Here is a 15,490-nt window from a genome sequence, read left to right as displayed (position 1 = left end):
GACGGAGGTATGATACCCTGATGGTTTGGAGGGAGCTGTAGTGAGGGGAGGGGCTGTGAAGGTAAGGACCCATGAAAGGGGCGGGTCGTGGGCGGAGCTGTGAGGGGAGAGGATGGGCTGTTAGGGGATGTGGGCGGGACCGAGAGGCGCGTGGGCGGGGCTGTGACGAGTCTGGGCGGGGCTGAGAGGGGGGGCGGGTTCTGGGCGGAGCTGGGAGGGGCGGTTGCAGTGAGAGGGGAGGGCGGGTTCTAGGCGGAGCTGGGAGGGAAGGGACTATTTTAGGGGGCGAGACTGTGAAGGGGTCTGGGCGGGGCTATGAGGGGAGGGGGCGTTCCGGGAGGAGCTGGGAGGGAAGGGGCCGTTCCAGGGGGCGGGGCTTGGCAGAGGGGCTGGACAGGGCTGAGGGGGAGGCGGGGTCGGGGCGGGGCTGGGCGGGGCTATGAGGGGAGAGAGTTACGTGGGGCTGGGAGCCTGGCCTCCCACGGGCTGTGGGCTCTAAGGGGCGAGGGCGATAGGGTCCCCCCCGGAAGGCTGGGAAAGATTCGGAGGAGGGGGTGTGTGGAGGCCGTGGGCGCTCTGAGCCTGGGGTCTCAGTGAAGGACTGGGGGGAGGCGCGGGGCCGGTGTCCGGGTGCGGCCCCGGGGGCTCCGGTTTCGGCACCCCCTTCTTCGGGCGCGCGCCCTCCACCCGCGGGAGCGGGGCCGTGGGGGCGGCCGCCCCGAGCATGCGCACGGGTCTCGCAGCGCGCGGGCGCGGAGTCGGGGCGCTGGGACGCGGGGCGGCGCGAAGCGGGGCCCTCTGCCGCCCCGCGCGCCCATGTACGCCTTCTACTCGCTGCTCATCTACATCTTCTACAGCCTCTTCCGTAGGGATGGCGGGGCTGCGGCGGCCGGCGACCCCGAGGACCCCTCCCAGGTGAGCGCAGCGCGCGCGGCGCGGCCGGCGCCCCCCTTCCCGGGAGCGGGTTTGGCGGGCCCGCGCAGCGCACGTTCCCGGGGTGCTGGGGGGAGGGGGGCCGTGCGGAGGGCCCCGTCTCCGATGTGGGTTGGAAGCGGAGACCTCGACTCCCTTGGCCCCGGGTCTCGGAGGGAGGGGGCCCCACGGGCTGCGCACTCGATGCTCAGAAGTCCCGCTGCCCCCTCCCCAGAGTGCGGGTTGCAAGCGCGGGGGTCGCCGCCGCCCCGACCAGCCCACGGCGGAGCTGTGGACCGAGCTGACAGGCCTGGTCGGTAGGTGCTGCCGGTGCGCCGGGAGCGCAGCGTCCCCGGGGCCAGGAGGGAACCCGCCGCCCGAGAGAGGAAGGGGCTGCCCGCGACCTCTGGGGGGGGGAGGGGGCCCAGCAGGTGCCTCCCGGTGGCCGGGCCTCCGACACGTGAGCCGCGAGCCTCGCTGTCCCGCTACCAGGCCTCCCTGGGTGCTCCGAATCGGAGGATGGGCGGGAAGAGGGAGCCGAAGGCCGCACTACGGAGGTCTCCCTGGAAGAGGCTCTCGTGCGTCTTGCTGAGTTCCTCTCCGTCCAGCTGGGGGCGGAAGAGAGCTCCGGGAGTCCTCCTGACCTGACCAAGGTGAGCGGGGCTGAGGGTCCTTCTCTCGCTGAGCCTTCCTCTCCGCACAGTCCTCTGGTGTCCCCGTGCGTGTTGCCACCTCAGTCTCCTCTGGTCCGGTTCTTATGTCCTTTCCAGCCGAGCGATGTGCCCCCACTGTTGACGGTGACTGGTCAGCTCTTGGCCCTCCTGGCATGGATTCGGAGCCCCAGGGGAAGGCAGGCCCTGTCCCAGGGGACTCAGCCGGCGTTGGAGGGGCAGTGCCCCACTCCCGTGGGTGCGTCAGGCGTAGTGCGTTGTAGAGGGCGCGTGTGGAGGGAGTGAAGCCCACAGAAACGGACTGGCCCACAGCTCGGGGGCCCATGCCCACCTGTTCCCGAGGTGTCCCCTCCTCCAGGTTAGAGACCTCATCAGTCTTAACTGGCCCACCCCACCCCAGGATCCCCATCTAGAGAAGAAAGCTCTTCCCTTTCACCAAGGGATGAGGCCCAAGGGCAGAGCCCTCCCCAGCTGGAGGAGGACCGGAGGGCTTGGCAGCGGCTGGAGCAGCTCATCCTGGGGCAGGTAAGGGGTCCAGCAGGCACCTGGGACTGGAGGGGGGGATTGGGAGGAGATGCTCCACGCTGTGCCCTCCCATCCTTCCCAGCTGGAAGAGCTGAAGCAGCAGCTGGAGCTGCAGGAGGAGGAGCTGGGCCGCCTGCGCCTGGGAGTGGTAAGGCGGCGGGTGGGCTTCCAGGAGGGGGTCGAGAGAGAGCCCCGACTCTCAGGTGCGTCTCCAGGGTTTCTCTCTCCGCCAGGGGGCGACAGACTCAGAGAAAAGGGTTCAGCATCTGACCCTGGAGAACGAGGCTCTGAAGCAGAGCCTGAGCCTCACGCGGGACCTCCTGCTGCACTGGGGCCCCGCGCCCTCCACCAGGGCCCCCCAGGTATCCTCCGTAGCCACTGCCGTTCCTGCAGTCTGGGGCTCCTGAACACCTGGCTACCTGTAACGCGGCCCAGGGCCTGATGCTGCTGGAACCCTCTCTGACCTCTCAGGGCCAGAGCCCCAGGGGGTGAACAGGCCTTGGGACGGTCTGCGCAAGGTAGTCCCCTCCAGGAGACCAGTCCCCGGGGGAGGACACCTCTGCCCTGTCCTGTCCCGTGGACCTGTATAAAGTCGGGAGACGGGGACTCGTGACCAGTTCAGTCTGCCCTTCTCAACTTGACGTCCCCATCCCTGAAACGGGGCTGCTGGCATGCCCCCCACTTGGTTGGCTCCTGGCTCCATGGCTGACCCCCCCCCGCACCCGCCCCCGCAGGAGGAGGCAGAGGCGTTGGTGGAGCTCCAGGGCAGGCTTCAAGAAGCCCAGGACACCACAGAAGCTCTTCAAGTCCAGGTGGGCACTGAGCCCAGGGGCCAGGAAGGCTGGGGCACCGGGAGGGGGGTTGTCTGAGGCAGGCCCGGTAAGTGCCCTGTTTCCTCAGTGACAGGGGTGGGGTGGGGCGGGACAGCTGGGGGTGCAGGAGGTGCAGCTGCAGGGCCTTCGGGGGGCCCTTCGGCAGCTCCAGCAGGAGACAGAGCAGAACTGTCGAAGGGAGCTGCAGCAGGTGCACGGGCAGCTGGCAGGTAAGGGCTGGGACCAAGGGCTCGCAGGAAAGCCACAGGGTCCGGGCTCTCCCTCGCAACAAACTCTCCCCGCCAGGACTCCGGGCACGGATGGCTAGCCTGCGCCAGGGCTGCGGGGACCTCCGAGGACTGGTCAGCACATTTACCCAGAGCTGCCAGTGTTCCCTCAGTGAAGCCCGGGGTCAGGTCAGGACCATCTGCCCCCTCTCCGGAACTCGCTCTCTGGGCAGCCCGGTCACTGTTCGTCCATGGGGAACCCCTTATTCTTTCTCCCCACCTCGGGGGGTGCCCTCTGTAAGGGGGGTGGCAGGCTCTGGAGGCAGAACAGCTTGTGATCTCACACACCCTGGGTATGATCTCGTTTGTCGGTCTCATTTCTGTCTGTGCAAACCGGGGTGACAGTAAATCCCTCACAGGGTTGCCAACCCCATAGGAGACAGGTGTCTTTCTCCCTCGTTGTCCTCAGGTCCTGGGCCTCCATCCTGGGCCCACAGAATGGTGCCCGTAGGGGCCCAGAGCCACTGAAAGTTGTGTTCTTAGCACCCCCACCCCCAGCTCCTCGACTACGCCCACTTCCTCACATCCCTGTTCCGCCAGGTATCCTGGGCCCTGGGAGCACTGTCAGCTGGCAGGGGTGGGACTCAGCTCCCTGAGGAGCAGCGGGGGCCCCCGACTGGATGCCCGGGGCGGCTGTTGGAGCTCAAGGGTATGGCAGGCTTGGACAGTGGAGGAAGGGGGGCCTCCCCATGCTTCAGGGCCTGGGAGGCAGACCACTGATGTGATCTCCATCCCAGGAAATATCCGTGTGCTGTGTCGGTTGAGGCCAGGGACACCCTCCAGCCTGGTGAGCTCGGAGCCTGGCCCCAGTGGCACTGTCACCACCTGCTATCGAGGGCGCCAGCGTCGCTTCCGCCTGGACTGGGTCTTCTCTCCAGAGGCCAGCCAGGAGGAGGTGATGCTCTGCCCTCCGTCTGGGCTGCCCTTTCCTCCTACTGCCCCTAAGGGAGAAGAGGCTCTGGGTTCCCCTTCATTTGCCTTCCCAGTGGCTGAACTCCAGCCATTGAAGGGAAGGGAGCAGGAGGTTCTGGGAGGCAGGAAAGAGAGCCTAGCTGGCTATTTTCTTTCCTTCAGGAATTTTCCCTTTGCATCATTTGACCAAGCTCTGCAGTTCCGGTGGAAATAAGCCTTCTGGTTTAACAGAAAGGTTAACATTTTAAAAAGCAATCTTTTTTTTTTTTTTTTTTTTAAATCAGGAAACTAAGCAAAATGAACTTGTCTGAGATGATGGCCACTGCTCAGGGAGCTGGCTGCCGAGCACAGCTCGGGTGCTTCTGTGGCGGGGACGGGGCTGTAACCCTCCTCCGTCCAGGCTTGCCGGCTGCTTACTCTCCGGCCTTGGTGGAGCAGGGGGCTGAGGGCAGACAGGAGGTAGTCGGGCAGCCTCAGTGCTCTCCGGTTGCCTGCTACAGATCCCTTCTCCTTCCCTCCTCCCCTTTCCTGCCAGCTGCTCACCACCTTGCTTCATACACTCCCTGTCACTGTCCTCATAGAATTTGTCATTAGAACTTCTCCAGAGTTCAGGAACCAGAGGCGATCGCATAAGGGAGGGAGCAGGCAGACCTGTGTTGGCCTCGCAGGGACACAGTGTGAGGAGAGGGTCTGGCAGATGGCCAGGGCACCCTCCCCCACTTCCTGGAGCACCACAGCTGTTTTTCACCCTCTCTCTCTATCTCACATGCTGCCCCTGGTCTCAGCCTGCATCCCAAACTTCAGCCCCGTGCAGGCCCCGTCTGCTGTCTTCCGGGCAGTCCTCTGGACAGGGCCCTCCAATTCACTGTGTCTGAACGAAGGAGCCAAAGCCATCTTTCACTGAGCGCGCTCACTTGTGCTTCCCATCCGTGCCGGGGCACAGAGTCCCCCTGTTGGTCACCTGCAGCGCTTCCTTCTGGTCATGGTCTTAGTGACCTCACTGGCTTTTCTGGGTTCTACCCTCCTTGCCAGCCATGAACACGTTGAGTAGAACTTGCAGGCTTCTCGGGTACCAGCCACCTTCTGGGGACGAGAGCCGGCCGTGTTGCTGCTCAAAAGGCTGCTGCTGGGTCTGGCGGCCAACAGGACCCGGGTCCCGGTGCCACCTCCTCTTCAGCAGCCTCTCCGTGGACCCTCGTAGGCCAGGGTCCCAGTGAGCTTGGCAAACCACCATCCCGCACAGCTGGAGAGCCCTTTCAGGCTCACCCGTTATGCACCGAGTACTGCTCCAGTCCTCTGGTGCACGCTCCCCTTGAATCCTTGTGACAGGTGGCACTGTACTCATCACCTCACCGAGCAAAAACCTTAGCCCAGAAGGATGCCATGCACTCTGCTTCCCATCACACCTGGGGTTTGAACCTGGGAGCCAAGCCCAGCATTTGGGCCCTTGGCTGCTGCTCCCCTGGGCCTTCCCAGTAGCCCTCGGAATTCCAGTGCTCCGTGTTGCTTGCTCCTTTTTTCTGTCACATTCCTTCCCGTCTTGGCCTGGCAAATTCTTGCAAGTGCCACCTCCTCCAGGGAGCCTCCTTAATTTTTCGGGAGATCCACCCTTCCACCATGGCCCAGAGCCATCCTCCCAGGGGGAATCAAGCTTCGTTGGCTCTGTGTCCTGGTGCTGGGGCTTAGGACCCGCCCCTCCCACCCCTAGGTCTTCAGGGAGTTGGAACCCGCTGTGCTGTCCTGCCTCCGCGGCTACAGTGTGTGCATTTTCACCTATGGTCAGACGGGGACAGGCAAGACCTACAGCATGGAGGTGGGAAGGGGAGACCCTGGGTGGCTCCTGGGGCCGGGGCTGGGATATGAGTCTGATGTGGTGCCCCACCCTGTCCCAGGGCCCACCTGAGGACCCTGGCATAGCTCCTAGGGCACTGCAGTCACTGTTCCAGGAGATGGGGACCGGAGGGCAACATCGTGTGACTCTCAGCATGGTGGAGATCTACAATGAGGCCGTCAGGTCAGAGACATGCTGCAGCACCTTCTCACCTGGTGCTCTTCAGTTCCTGTGGGAACCTCAGAAGCCAAGCCCTTCCTTCTCTCACTAGGGATCTCCTAGCCCCAGGGCCTCCTGAGCGGCTGGCCGTGAGGCAGGGCCCAGCAGGCCAGGGGGGCATTCAGGTGGCTGGCCTTACCTACTGGGATGTGCCCAACCTAGAGACGCTACACCAGGTAAGGCTGCCCGGTGGCAACGCACGCCCGCCCCCTCCCACCTCGCAGCAGCCCTCCGAGGCCCCGCCTGTGCTCCCACCTAGGGACGCAGACCCTGCAGCGGGCAGGTCCTATCGCTCCGCCCTCCAGATGCTGAGCCTGGGGAGGAGCAACCGGGCCACCGCCGCCACCACCAAGAACCGGCACAGCTCTCGGTCGCATGCCTTGGTCACGCTGACCTTGCGCGCGGCGTCCCCACCGCGCGGGCCAGGCACAGCAGGTACCGAGGCGCGCACCCGAGCCCCGCGGGTCGTGAGGGCTCGCAGCACCCGAGACCAGGGATCCCTCCACGTCGGGCTCGCTCGCCCCCGCAGGCACCCTGCATCTGGTGGACCTGGCGGGATCCGAGCGTGCCTGGAAGGCGGGGGCGGCCGGCCCGTCGCGGGGAGACCGAGACGGCGCCCAGCGTCTGCGGGAGGCCCGGACCATCAATCGCTCGCTGCTGGCCCTGGGGGGCGTGATGGCCGCGCTGCGGGCCCGCCGGCCACACGTGCCCTTCCGCGACTCGCAGCTTACGCGCCTGCTGCAGCCGGCGCTGGGACCCGGCGCCACCGCGGTGCTGCTGCTGCAGGTGGGCGGCGGCGGCGGGGGGCGGGGGGCGGGGGGCGGGTCGCACCCCCCCCCGCCCGCTCGGGGCCCGCCCACCAGCGCCGCTCCCCCGCAGATCTCCACGCGTCCCGAGGACCTGGGTGAGACCGTGTGCTCGCTGAAGTTCGCCGAGCGCGTGGGCCGAGTGGAGCTGGGGCCGGCCCGGCGCTGCAGGGCCCCGCGCTCCGGGACGCCCTCCTCCCTCAGCACCGACACGCCCCTCACCGGGACCCCCTGCACTCCCACGCCGTCCCCCGGCAGCCCTCCGAGTCCCGGCGCGGAGAGCGACTCCGGCTCGGCTCTCGGGACCCAAAAGAACGTGTCCTCGTAGCCTGGAGTCGCGCCTCTGCCGGCAGAGCTCCTACACCCTCACAACCTCCTTGATCTCGGGGAGCACCCCCTCTCCCCCCCAGTTGGTTCCCTTGCCCCATGAGTGAGGAGTACTTAGCGCAGCGACAGGACTGACCCTCCCTCCCCCAGGCCCTCCGCTCCCTCCTTATCACCATTTGCTGTTATCGCGGCACACAGCGGGGGATGCCAAACCCGCGGGAGGTGGACCCCGCCAAGTGGTTAGCCCAATCACCACCCCATCACCAAAAATCAGACTCGGCATTAAAATGTTGTCTACTCCTTTACTTTTATATTGCCCACGACCACCACCAAAACCAAGTAGGATTTTGATTTCCTTTTCCCAAAAAAGGTGCTGCTACCTCATTCCCAGGCAAATGAGGGAGGACAGGACTTTAGGCTGGAGCCCAGGTTTAGGTTCTCCCTCCCCCAGCCCGGAGCCAGGGAGGGGAAGTGACACATGGTGATGGATGGGTAGAAAGAAGGATAGACGGACAGAGAAAGTGGGATCAGGAAGGGGCTGCTGTGAGCAAAGCCCCCACTCTTTCCAGCCTTGTCTCTGGGATAAGGGAGGCGTGACGACCATCAGGGCCAGCCAGGGTGGTGCCCTGCTAGATCACAGCCCTTTGGGGGGCAGTCCAATAAACAGCGTGGATTCTCAGTACCGCTGGTGCCTGATGCTTCAGGCTGCCGTGGCCACCAACTCCTTTTGGACCTCCTGGCCTTGGTTCCACAACAAACCAGTGGTGGCAGCAAGGGCAAGGAGAGGAAAGCTCCCGCGTCCTAGGAGCCTCCCAGGCTGTACCAGGAGAGTAGCCAGCCTGGGGTGGAGGCAGCTGGGGCCCGGGAGTGGCTAACCCACACATCATAGATGCTCTTGTTGGGTGGTACCCCCTGGAAGAGGGCATCTAGATCCCAGAGCAGCCCTGGGGGACCCTGACTTTCAGGTGCCACCCCCCAATAGGCTGAGCTGGTTGAAGGTGGACACTGGGGACAGGATGTGGGCGGTAGTGGAGCCAAGGGCATCACCACATTGGGAGTGTAGATGGGCAAGTAAGAGGTGGGCAGCTGCCCCCAAAGTGAGGCCCTGGGACTCCCACCAGACAGCGCCCCAGGCTCTGGAGAACCCTGCAGTAAGTGCAGGGGCCAGGCTCTGTGCTCAGGGGAGAGGGGCGAGGGCCTGCTGGTTCCCCCCTGGGAAGTCTCCGCATCTGCTCTCCTGGGCCCGGGAAGGGGGCAGAGGGGCCACAGAGGCCTCTCAGAGGGCAGGGGTGGAGTGGGCATCACCTTCTCCCCACTGTGCCCAGAGCCTGCCGGACCTGGGCTGCTTCGTGGTGCCCCCTCCCCGGGATCGCCTAGCAAAGACTTTATGCTGAAGCCCTCACTGGGTGGTGGCTGGGGACTGGGTGGCGGCTGGGGACTGGGCGGCCGGTAGGGCCAGCCGTGCAACACGTAGGGGCCCAGGTCCTTGGCGAAGGCTCCCCGCACGCCCCTGCTCTGCCAGCGCCGGCAAAGGGCGGTGTTCTGCAGCCGCAGCGCTTCGGCGGGTATCAGGCTCACGTCGACTGCCCAGAAGTTGCCCTTGGCCTGCGGCTTGGCCGGATCTTTAGGCACCTGGAGGGGGTGGGGAGGCTTGGGTGGGGCCGTCCGACCCCAGACAAACAGGATTTCCGCCCCAGCTCCGACCCTCGCCCTACCCCACCTTGCGGAAGCATCGGTTGGAGGAGAGGTTGTGGCGGATGGAATCCTTCCAGCCCTCGTAGTCGTCCTTGAAGAAAGGGAAGACGGCCTGGACCTGACGGATGATCTGAAACCGCCCACCGACCGGCCAGTCGGCCGGGTGCGCCGTGAGCCGGGACGCAGTGGGCAGGGGGGGGGGCCGGCACCGCCCCTCCCCCCACAGCCGGGCTTAGGGGCCTTGCCCGCCCCCACCCCCCAGAACACGTCTATGCTGGAAGGAAAAAAGCCCCGAGGGAAGGGTCCTGCCTGTGCACCTCCGCTCTTTCCCCTGTGCCCAGGCCCGAACTGGCCGCACTGGGCTCAGCTGGGCAGGGCCAGGGGGGGATGGAAGCCGGAGTCTGAGCCTAGGAAGTAGGTGGGGGACGGGTCTGTCGAAAGGTCCGATTCCCTAGTGTGAGGGGAAATGGGGGTCCCTCTCACCTGGGCCAGCTTCAGTCTGCGGGAGGGTGCGGCCTGGATCACCACGGCAATCATGGCCAAGTAGGTGTAGGGCGGCTTGTCATGCCGCAGGTATCTCTTCTTCCTCCTCTTGGGGGGCTGGGAGGACGAGTCCGACCCAGGAAGCCCCAGGCGTGGGGTGCTGCAGGGCCCCATGTAGGGGAGGCACGCAAGCTGGGCAGGGGCCTGGCCCCGTGGAGGCAAGGCAATGGGGCAGTGTGGTGAGGAAAGGCTGGGGGCCTGAGGCCGGCGGTCCTGGCGGGCCAGACCCTTTATCATTCGGATGGAAGGGGGAGGGGAAGGGAGGCAGAGGGAGGGAGGAATCGGCGGTGGGGGAGGGGAGCATGCGAGGGCTGCCACAATTAGCAGGTTTCAGTTAATCTGGAAGGGAGGGGCAGGGAAGATTCCAGTGGGGGCGGCAGGCGACCACCCAGGCCTCATTCCTCACCCCTGGGCTGCCGTCAGCACCCCCTACAAGCTGGAAGGAAAAGCCTTTGGAACGGGCCTTGTGACTTATGGTTACTTTATCCTGGCTGGGCTGGGCTGGGCTTCAGGCGCCCATTTAAGACCTGATGGGGTTGATTTACCCACAGTTGACCTGCCAAGAATGGGTGGGGCCTGCCCAGAGTTCAAGGCTGAGCAGCTTCCGGGACCTAGATGGTAGTCGGAGGGCTTCCTGGAGGAAAGCTCAGCAAACAAAATGGGGACACATTTAATTCAAGCAATTTCCCCAGGGGCTGCTGCGGGTCCCCGGTGGATTCCCGATGCCTAAGAGGCCCCTTTTGCCCCTCCCTGGTGCCCGTTCACAGTGGGAGCTGACCAGCTCTCATTACTCATCCTGCACCTCGCCCTTCCTGGCCCCAGAGGACTTCTTGGAGGCAGGCTTACCTCCCTTCTCTCTTTTGGTCCATTGGACCCAGACCTCTAAATGTTGTTATCCAGGAGGATGTCCCTCGTTCTCCTGGGGCACTTGGGGAGTGCTCTTGGGTGTGTGTTTGTAGGAAGAGGAAGAGGTCTCCTAGCTGGAGGGGTTTACTGGACACCTCTTGGGGCCAGGCCTTGAGGATACAGCTTCATGGGTCATGGTTCCTGTCTAGGGGAGCATGCAAGAACCACCTGGCTTCTCCCTGGGTAAGAGTGAGAGCACAGGTGTGTTGTGTGAGGACACAGGAAGGCTTCCCAAGGAGCCACAGGGCCCTGGGGCTTAGTCTAGGTAGAAGGAGATGTTTCCCCAGGCAGGTGGGGGTTGGCCTGAGTGGAGGAGGGGCACAGGGAAGAGAGTGGAGGCTCAGATTGAGGAGGCCTGACTGGCGAGCACCCTCTGCTCAGGCCTGCCTATAACCTCTGAGGGTTTTAGCAGGAACCTGACCTGCCCCAGAAGTGTGGTCCCAGAAAAGTGCCTCTGGCGGGTGCCCTGAGACTTACTGGTCCTCTCAATTCCCAGACCCGATTCTGTCTCCTTCCCTTCTCTCTGGCCATCTGATCTGTCAAGGATTTTGAGTTAGTTAAGGCCTATGGTTTGTACCATGACCGGAAGACCAGCCCTGCCCCTTACCAGCAAGTTTGCCCAAGGGGGTACTGGGCCCAGGACACTAGCAGTGGTGGCTGGTGCTGGTGTCACGGTTGGTCCCCAGACCCAAGGGGAACCACAGGAGCCCAGGGACACACTTTGTACCACTCAACTCCAAGAATTCAGCTTTTCTTGGGTGGCCTCCCCCCGCCCCCCGCAACATTACACTCTTAAGTGGTTGGAAGTCCGCAGCCAGCCGGTGGTGAGGCGCCGAGGGAAGGCGCGCTGGGGGAGTCTGGGGCGAAGTGGATGATGCACTGCGGAGCACCACACCGCCCCCTTCACTCTGCACTCCTCTCAGACGTCCTGGGGATTCCTCCGACCCTGTGTCCCTTTGCTCCGTCCCCCGAGCTCTAGCTGAGCTCGCGGCTCACCACGCGGCCACTACGGACGGGCTCCCAGCCCCGCTCCACCAGCGGACAGGTCTTTCCCTCCGAGTCTTAAGGCATCACGTCCCCTCCACGGGTCCTCCCTTGCTTGGCCTGGCGTCCAGGGCTCCCCGAGCCCCGCTACTCCTAAGGGACCGCTCTCCCCCGCCCCCTCAACCGCCGCCTCCGTCACTGCCCCTGGCCCCGGGGCCCCGGGTCCTCCTTTCAGGTATGCTTTTCCCTCCGTCCGGGATGACTCTGCTTTGTCGGGTGGACTCCGGCCATGCCTTCGAAGCCCAGCACAGACGGCCGCCCTCCCCAGGGGGGCCCCTCTGGCTGCTCGCCCCTCCCGACCCATCCGCGCCGAGGACGCCCCCGCCACCGAGAGGCTCGCGCAGCACCGCGGGCAGCCCTCCTCTCGGGGCAGGCCCCGCCCCCTGGCGGATCGGCCCCGCCCCTGGCAGATCGGCCCCGCCCCCGGGCTCCCATGGGGCGCCGCGGCTTCCGGCTCCGGGGCCCGCGGGCCGGAAGTGTAGCGTTGCCATGGCGAGAGCCGGGCGCGGGGCCCGCCCCCGCGGCGCCCAGAGGAGCGCGGGGCCGCGGGCGCGGTGGACCGGCGCGGATCCCCGGCGCTGCGGCGCAGTGCGCGCGGCGGAAGGTGAGGCGCGGACTTCCGGGGCCCGCGGCCGGAGAGGACGCCGGCCGGGGAGGGAGAGACGGCGGGGGCGCAGGGCGGAGCGCGGCGTCCTCGGGAGCCCTGGCCGGCCGGCCCTCGGGGAGGCGGGCGCCGGCGCGCGAGTCCCTGCAGGCCCCACCTGGGCGCCCGGTGCCGCGGGTCGGGAGCGGCTTCTCGGGCGGCGGCCTGTGCGGTGAAGGCCGCCCGGAGGGCTTTTCGCCGCGATCTGTGTGCCGACTCGTCTTCGCTTTTGCAACCTGTTGGTCGGGTGGACGGCGCGAGACGTGCGGCCCGGGGATTCGGGCCGGCGGGGAAGGGACGTGCCCAGGCTTTGTGAGGGCTTTGGAGCGAGGCCAGGCCAGAAACTGGAGCCTCCCCGGGGTGCCGGGGGCCTCCGGTGGGGATCCTGGGCGCCACCTCGCAGACCAGGGTCAGGGTGAGAAGCACTAGCGTGTCCCAGGGCCCGGCCCCGTGCTCCAGGCCTGTGGGGGAGTGTCCAGGACGGGTTGGGGCCCTTCAAGGCCCTGCAGCAGGGGCTGAGGCAGCCGGGGGATTAATCTCCATGGGTGCAGAGAGCCGAGGCATGTATGCAGTCATTCCAGGTTTAGGGACGCCGGAGAAGGGCTGTCCTTCCTCGGAGCTCTGGCCGTGCTTTCCTTCCTGGATCTTGAAGTTGGGGGGTGGAGCGGGCTGTGGGGGCACCACATTGCTCTTCTCGGTCCCTGTCTTGGCTCAGCAGGGAGCCCTCATGGGTGCCTTTGCTTCCCTGTGTTCTCTCTGGACGGGATTGGGGTTGTCCTGAATCCCAGAAGAGGCCTCTGCTCCTGGCTGTGCTGCCTAGTGCACTTCCGGGGCGGTGACGGGAGCCCCAACGTGGGGCCCCGAGGCCAAGTTCTCTAAGGGGCTAGTGGCTGCCGGAAGGAGCCTGGACAAAGGCTAGCACTGGGCTCCTCATTGTGATGGTCGTGTTCCCCTTTCCCAGCTCCCCAAGCACTTGTTCCAAGCTGGGGTGAGGAAGCTCCGGAAGGTCCTTCCCTCCTTCCCTCCCTGTGCATGGGCTGGATTTCCTCCCGGTTGGCTGAACACCCCCCCCCCTTCCCCACCCGGCTCTGCTGCACGTCCTGGCCTCATCTCTCACCCGCCTGGGGTGTGCCTGGACTTTGGTCTCCCCTGGCAGCAAAGGGCTGGCAGGCACCTGGGAAGAGGGTTTCTGATTCCGTGGACTCAACACGGAGATCTGTGTTCTAGGGATTTCCGAGTCTTTGGTCTCTCTCAACAGCCTGTGTCCACTGTGTGCGCTTTTGGTACTTCAGGGTGAGACAAACCTCCTAACGTCCGGTGACCTAGCACACCAAATATGGGGAGGTGTTTGGCTGGGTGGACTTGGATGGCCCTGGTAGCAGTTGATGTGTCCCCACTCTTCCTGGTCACTGGATGACACTCAAGGTTAGCAGTTAATGTTGTTGGCTTCTTATGAGGAAACCTCACAATTGAATCATTTTTTCTTTTAAAAGATTTTATTTATTTATTTATTTGACAGACAGAGATCACAAGGCAGAGAGGCAGGCAGAGAGACAGGAGAGAGGAGGAAGCAGGCTCCCCGCTGAGCAGAGACCCATGCGGAGCTCGATGTGGAGCTCGATCCCAGGACCCTGGGACCATGACCTGAGCCGAAGGCAGAGGCTTTAACCCACTGAGCCACCCAGGTGCCCTTGAATCACTTCTGAGGGTGCCCCGAGAGCACCTGTCCCGAGCCCGCTGCGAAGGCACGCACACGAGTCGTGTCTTCACACAGTGTCGGCTTTAGGCTTTGTTCGGTCCTGAAGCGAGGGTAACGTAAAGCGGGTGTAGGGTTCCAGACTCGGTGACATTTCACCGTGTGACTGACTTGGCTTCTTACACAGCACACCACAGACAAGATAACAAAGGGGCAGGGAGTTCACCAACCGAACCCCCAGTCCATCTGCGGACGGCGGCTGAGATGGGGCCCGGGTCTTGCCCCGGTCAGCTCTCGGCGCTCGCTGCTTCTGTTCAAGCAGGGACGCGTCTCAGTCCTGTTCAGAGACCAGCCGGGCGAGGCTTGGGCAGCAGCTGCCTTTCTGAAGCGCTCAGACTGAGGGGGTCTGTCTGTCTAGAGGGGTCCGGTCCCAAGAGTCTGACGTTTGCTGCAAAACCCTCCCTTTTAAAGGGATCTAACGGGTCTCGGGCCTGCGGATGCCCCCTGCTTCTGCCGGTTATCAGTGCTGGGTGTGGCAGGATCTCGTGGCTGCGGTACCTTTTTTTTTTTTTTCTCAGAGATTTTATTTATTTATTTGACAGAGAGAGACACAGCGAGAGAGGGGACACAAGCAGGGGCAGCAGGAGAGGGAGAAGCAGGCATCCTGTTGAGCAGGGAGCCCAATGTGGGGCTCCATCCCAGGACCCTGGGATCATGACCTGAGCTGAAGGCAGATGCTCAATGACTGAGCCACCCCAAATGGCCGTAGTACCTTCAACGGCTTGTACCATTGCCGGACACAGGCTCCTGCTCAGTGAGTCTCCATGCATCCCACCCTAGTGCCTCTGCCACGGTCTACGCGTTGCCGAAGCAAGACACCTGGGAGGCTCTTCCCTCCCCTCCAGGCCCTCTGAGAACTTCTTCCTAAATGTCTTTGATTCGGGCCGTCCTGTCCATCCCTTCCACCAAAGAGCCCGCTTCCGTGACTCTTCCTTACCCTCTGGGATCGCAGCACTTTCCCCTGACTGGTCTTGGCTCTGTCTTAGCTGCCTGCCCCATCCTTCTCACCTCAGAGTGACTGATCTGAAATGCAGCTCTGATTCTTGTACTTTCCTTCTTGAAACCCTTCCTCACAGACTTGGAATAACACTCCTGGGCCTCTGCCGACCAGTCCCCACCCTCCGCCCCCTCCCCCGGCCTCTGAGCGCTTTTCCCTGTGTGCGTCCTGCCACCGCCGCACGGAATCCATGAGGTGGTGGGAGAGAGAGAGCGGCCTCCCCGACTCCTTCCAGGCTCTGTGGCCTTGGGCAAGGCACAGCAGCACCGCAGGCTGGGAGGACAGAGATGTGGGACTCTTCAGCTCTACAGGGGCGGGGGTCCCACGGAGGAGCAGGAGGTCAACCGCCAGGAACCGTGTGAGGGCAGTTACGATAAGGTCTGTTGGTGGATGTTGGATTCTGGGCTGTGTCTTTTCTAAGCAGCCATGATAAACCCAGAGACTGAACAGGTGGGTACTGGCAGAGGAGCGCCTGGGAGGTGAGGCCACGGGGATGGAGGCTGCAGACAAGTCTTCAAAGAAGTTTCGGTGTGAAGGAGATGAGTGTGTGGGGGAGGTGGGGGGCTGGAGTTGGCTTGAGTGGGGAAGTCGGTGGAGATCCAGA

At 64.3% G+C, this 15,490-nt stretch overlaps 3 protein-coding genes across 5 annotated transcripts in view; 2 read left to right on the top strand and 1 right to left on the bottom strand.

Annotated features, from left to right (window-relative positions):
- The first annotated feature begins 760 nt into the window (after window positions 1–760).
- KIFC2 (kinesin family member C2) lies at window positions 761–7,983 on the top strand. Of its 2 annotated transcripts, none has more exons than XM_080800842.1 (18): window positions 761–915; window positions 1,148–1,229; window positions 1,405–1,565; window positions 1,683–1,821; window positions 1,984–2,108; window positions 2,191–2,256; window positions 2,342–2,470; window positions 2,843–2,920; window positions 3,036–3,150; window positions 3,227–3,336; window positions 3,748–3,856; window positions 3,945–4,102; window positions 5,828–5,932; window positions 6,012–6,133; window positions 6,222–6,345; window positions 6,429–6,604; window positions 6,699–6,955; window positions 7,049–7,980. In XM_080800842.1, exons 1-18 carry the CDS (start codon window positions 817–819, stop codon window positions 7,075–7,077), a joined length of 2,184 nt encoding a protein of 727 aa, XP_080656968.1. In that variant the 5' UTR covers window positions 761–816; the 3' UTR covers window positions 7,078–7,980. The 2 variants fall into 2 exon arrangements, with proteins under 2 accessions (XP_080656968.1, XP_080656967.1); XM_080800841.1 differs by having other exon boundaries at window positions 762–915; window positions 6,475–6,604; window positions 7,049–7,983.
- Window positions 7,984–8,103: 120 nt separating this feature from the next.
- FOXH1 (forkhead box H1) lies at window positions 8,104–9,654 on the bottom strand (the record flags this gene model as incomplete). Its single annotated transcript, XM_080800175.1, has 3 exons — window positions 8,104–8,934; window positions 9,023–9,127; window positions 9,481–9,654. 3 exons carry the CDS (start codon window positions 9,652–9,654, stop codon window positions 8,104–8,106), a joined length of 1,110 nt encoding a protein of 369 aa, XP_080656301.1.
- A 2,335-nt stretch (window positions 9,655–11,989) lies between these two features.
- The window catches only part of PPP1R16A (protein phosphatase 1 regulatory subunit 16A), a 35,983-nt gene continuing 32,482 nt past the window's right edge, over window positions 11,990–15,490 (top strand). For both annotated transcript variants that reach the window (XM_080801849.1, XM_080801848.1), the window contains exon 1: window positions 11,990–12,094. The gene's annotated coding sequence lies outside the window, so the exon portion shown is untranslated. The remainder of the gene's footprint in view (window positions 12,095–15,490) is intronic.

Source organism: Martes martes, assembly GCF_963455335.1.
Source record: "Martes martes genome assembly, chromosome: 4".
Taxonomy (NCBI): Eukaryota; Metazoa; Chordata; class Mammalia; order Carnivora; family Mustelidae; genus Martes; species Martes martes.
Note: the sequence above shows the minus strand (reverse complement) of the source record. Positions and strands in the feature narration are given on the sequence as shown.

Bases quoted from the DNA above. Each gene is read 5' to 3' on its own strand.
- KIFC2 (XM_080800841.1), top strand. From the start codon at position 817: ATGTACGCCTTCTACTCGCTGCTCATCTACATCTTCTACAGCCTCTTC. The intron at 1,230-1,404 runs GTAGGTGCTGCC...TCCCGCTACCAG, and splicing joins CGAGCTGACAGGCCTGGTCG to GCCTCCCTGGGTGCTCCGAA. The intron at 1,566-1,682 runs GTGAGCGGGGCT...TGTCCTTTCCAG, and splicing joins GTCCTCCTGACCTGACCAAG to CCGAGCGATGTGCCCCCACT.